Genomic DNA, 3,581 nt, shown 5'->3' with positions numbered 1-3,581 from the left:
GTGTTTTGCTCTTGGCAAAGGTATTACTGTAACTGCACTGAATAATTGTGTCTGACTTCATTTCATAATTTCATGGGCATACACCGTTTGATATGTTTGGAATACTGTATGTATTGATTTATTTGTAGGTTACCATCTTTGGGGAAAGAAGATAATAAAAGGTGATAGCAACACATCAACACTGCTGTGTAGAAGTGGGAGGTACAGGCAGTACTGTATGTGCATGAATGTCTTGGTCTATTTATATCTTGAGCACACAGCCATATTCCTAGACACTTTGGCTGAATAGACTAATCTAATCTAATTTAATCTAATCTAAGATAACAGAGTAACAAGTTTCTTGTTAGACACTTGATTTGGGAGAGAATAAATTCTGCTAAAGTTATGCAAGGACAATATCAGGTCTCTTCACACTCCTTAATCAATCTATTTGTCAGGACTGTTGGCGTAATGATAAATTGGATTGAGTTTAAAAGTAAACAGCACTGCAATACTGCGTTTCAATAATGAAATATTAATAATGAAATAAAGAAAAATGCTGCTTTTGCAACGCCAGGAAATGAACAGATAACATGTTCCAAAAGCAATAAACAGCTAATAGAATTTTTTTTAGTAAATACTTGAGATTATGAAAAAAATGGTATTGTTTTATCACTGTATAACATTTATTAGTTACCGTCAATGATATATTGTGTTATACCTAAAGATGTGAGTTCTATAACGACAGCAATTCCTATTTGTTTGCATGTGTATGCAAAACACATGTACAGTGTAAGTGCAGGGTCACATCCATTGAAAAACTCAAATGCTCTAGTATCAGAGATGTGTCTTGTGGCTTTCCATGACATTGATAGATTGTAATATTTCTTTTACAATTGTAATGACACAGGCTTTGTGTATTAATAATTCGAGCTACAGATTCCAATGAGTAAGGGGATGGCAAGGAGTTAACAGGTCTTGCTCAAATGGGAAACAGATGAGAAGTTTCATTTTTCATTTTTAGGTCTCTAGTGTAGATGCATCAGCTTTCATGAAGGCTGGAAATCTGGGACAATCCAGGGTTAGAGAGCCAACAAAAAGCTTGTAATTTTCCACAGTTGGGCAGTTTTGACAATTAACTGAAGCTGTCAATTCATCTCTTGCTCTCATCCCTTCTTCATTCTTTATAGAGCATATTGTACTGTATAAACAGATTATTGTTGTACTAAATTATTCTTTTTGTTATTAATTTGTTGGTTATTCTATGAATTAATCATTCTGTCTATAATATGTCAAATATGCCATTGACTGTAGTCATTTTATTGTTTTCTTTTCTTTTTGTTGCAGAGAACACAAACAGCGGATGAACTATGAATGCTGAACACAATGGTCTCCTCCCTCCAGCGCCAGACAATGAGAGGTCGTAGGCTGAAGGGGGCGTTGTCCAACCCCCTCTTTGTGCTACTTTTGGCCCTTCAGATCCTGGTGGTGGCTGGGCTGGTTCGTGCACAGACCTGTCCTTCTGTCTGCTCATGCAGTAACCAGTTCAGCAAAGTCATATGCACCCGTCGCAGCCTACGGGATGTCCCAGATGGCATTTCCACCAACACTCGGTACCTAAACCTCCAGGACAACCTCATCCAGGTCATCAAGGTGGACAGTTTCAAACATCTGCGCCATCTGGAGATCCTGCAGCTGAGTAAGAACCATATCCGCAGCATTGAAATTGGCGCCTTCAATGGGCTGGCCAGCCTCAACACCTTGGAGCTCTTTGATAATCGGCTCACAACAATCCCCAATGGAGCATTTGAGTACTTGTCCAAGTTGAAGGAATTGTGGCTTCGGAACAACCCCATTGAAAGTATACCATCCTATGCCTTCAACCGAGTTCCCTCGCTTAGAAGGCTGGATCTAGGTGAGCTGAAACGTCTCTCTTACATTTCTGAAGGAGCTTTCAAGGATTTGAGCAATCTGCGTTACCTTAACCTGGGAATGTGCAACCTCAAGGAGATCCCCAACATAATACCTTTGGTTAGACTTGAAGAGCTAGAAATGTCAGGAAACCAGCTGTCTGTTGTCAAGCCTAGCTCATTTACAGGATTAGTGAATCTCCAGAAGCTGTGGATGATGCATGCCCAGATCCAAACTATTGAGAGGAATTCCTTTGACGACCTGCAGTCACTGGTGGAGCTCAACCTGGCTCACAACAACCTTACCTTTCTACCACACGACCTATTCACACCATTGCATCGCTTGGAACGGGTCCACCTCCATCACAACCCATGGAACTGCAACTGCGATATCTTGTGGCTCAGCTGGTGGCTGAAGGAGACAGTACCTGCCAATACCAGCTGCTGTGCCCGTTGCCATAGCCCTACCGTCTTTAAAGGTCGCTATATTGGGGAATTGGACCACAGCTATTTCCAGTGTGATGTTCCCGTCATTGTGGAGCCACCCAGTGACTTGAATGTGACAGAAGGCATGGGTGCTGAGCTTAAATGTCGTACAAGCTCCTTGACATCCATCAGTTGGCTTACACCAAATGGCTCGTTGGTGACACATGGGGCTTATAAGGTGCGCTTGTCTGTACTCAATGATGGGACACTGAACTTTACTAGCGTCACAATGCAGGACACTGGGACTTACACCTGTATGGTTAGTAACACAGCAGGCAACATTTCTGCCTCTGCTGTGCTTAATGTCACTTCTGTGGAAAATAGCGGGGTGACCTATTTTACCACAGTCACCGTGGAGACCATTGACACCACGGGGGATGATTTCCAAACACCACTTCCCCCATTCGGATGGGTGTCATCCTCAACGACAAAAGGTACTCCTGTTTCTACACGGACCACAGAGCGGACTTATACCATTCCAGTTCTTGATGTAGATGGAGAGGGAGCCTTCAATGGCCTGGATGAGGTGATGAAAACCACCAAGATTATCATTGGCTGCTTTGTGGCCATCACGCTTATGGCTGCTGTTCTGCTGGTTATTTTCTACAAGATGAGAAAGCAGCATAACCAGCAGGATCCTGATGGCCCTGCATCCTCCATGGAGGTCATTACTGTTGAAGAAGAGCTTGCAGGTGTCGCTGCCATGGAGAGACACCTATCGCTGCCCCCACTGGAGCACTACAACCACTACAACACCTACAAGAGCACTTATCATCACCCTCCAATGCTCAGTACCATACACAGCTCAGCCACACAGGAACCTTTACTGATTCAAGCCTGCTCAAAAGACAATGTGCAAGAGACCCAAATCTGATCTTGCATTTGACAAAATCCAGTTTCAGCAGTTTCATACTTGGAGTACAATGGACCAAAACATGAAGATAAAATAAATCAAAATGACATTAACTTGACACGGTTGATGTTGATAAATCAGCATTTGGCAAAGGGACGACATATGATACTTTAACAAGTGTCTTTACAAAAACAAAGATTATTTATTAAAAAGTATGTCTAGTGGCTAAATGAAGAAAAACAATTTGTGATAGCTTTTTAGCTCATTTTATTTCTCTCTCTCTCTCTCTCTCTGTAATACTGCACAAGGGAAAGAATGGTTTACTTACAATGAATATGGAATGTATCAAATAC

At 41.9% G+C, this 3,581-nt stretch overlaps 1 protein-coding gene across 1 annotated transcript; it reads left to right on the top strand.

Annotated features, from left to right (window-relative positions):
* The first annotated feature begins 1,353 nt into the window (after window positions 1–1,353).
* Window positions 1,354–3,249, top strand: LOC133992583 (leucine-rich repeat-containing protein 4C-like). Its single transcript, XM_062431654.1, has one exon. The coding sequence runs from the start codon at window positions 1,354–1,356 to the stop codon at window positions 3,247–3,249; it is 1,896 nt and encodes a 631-aa protein (XP_062287638.1).
* The last annotated feature ends 332 nt before the right edge of the window (window positions 3,250–3,581 follow it).

Source organism: Scomber scombrus, chromosome 1 (assembly GCF_963691925.1).
Source record: "Scomber scombrus chromosome 1, fScoSco1.1, whole genome shotgun sequence".
NCBI classification, from domain to species: Eukaryota; Metazoa; Chordata; class Actinopteri; order Scombriformes; family Scombridae; genus Scomber; species Scomber scombrus.
Note: the sequence above shows the minus strand (reverse complement) of the source record. Positions and strands in the feature narration are given on the sequence as shown.

Bases quoted from the DNA above. Each gene is read 5' to 3' on its own strand.
- LOC133992583 (XM_062431654.1), top strand. From the start codon at position 1,354: ATGCTGAACACAATGGTCTCCTCCCTCCAGCGCCAGACAATGAGAGGT.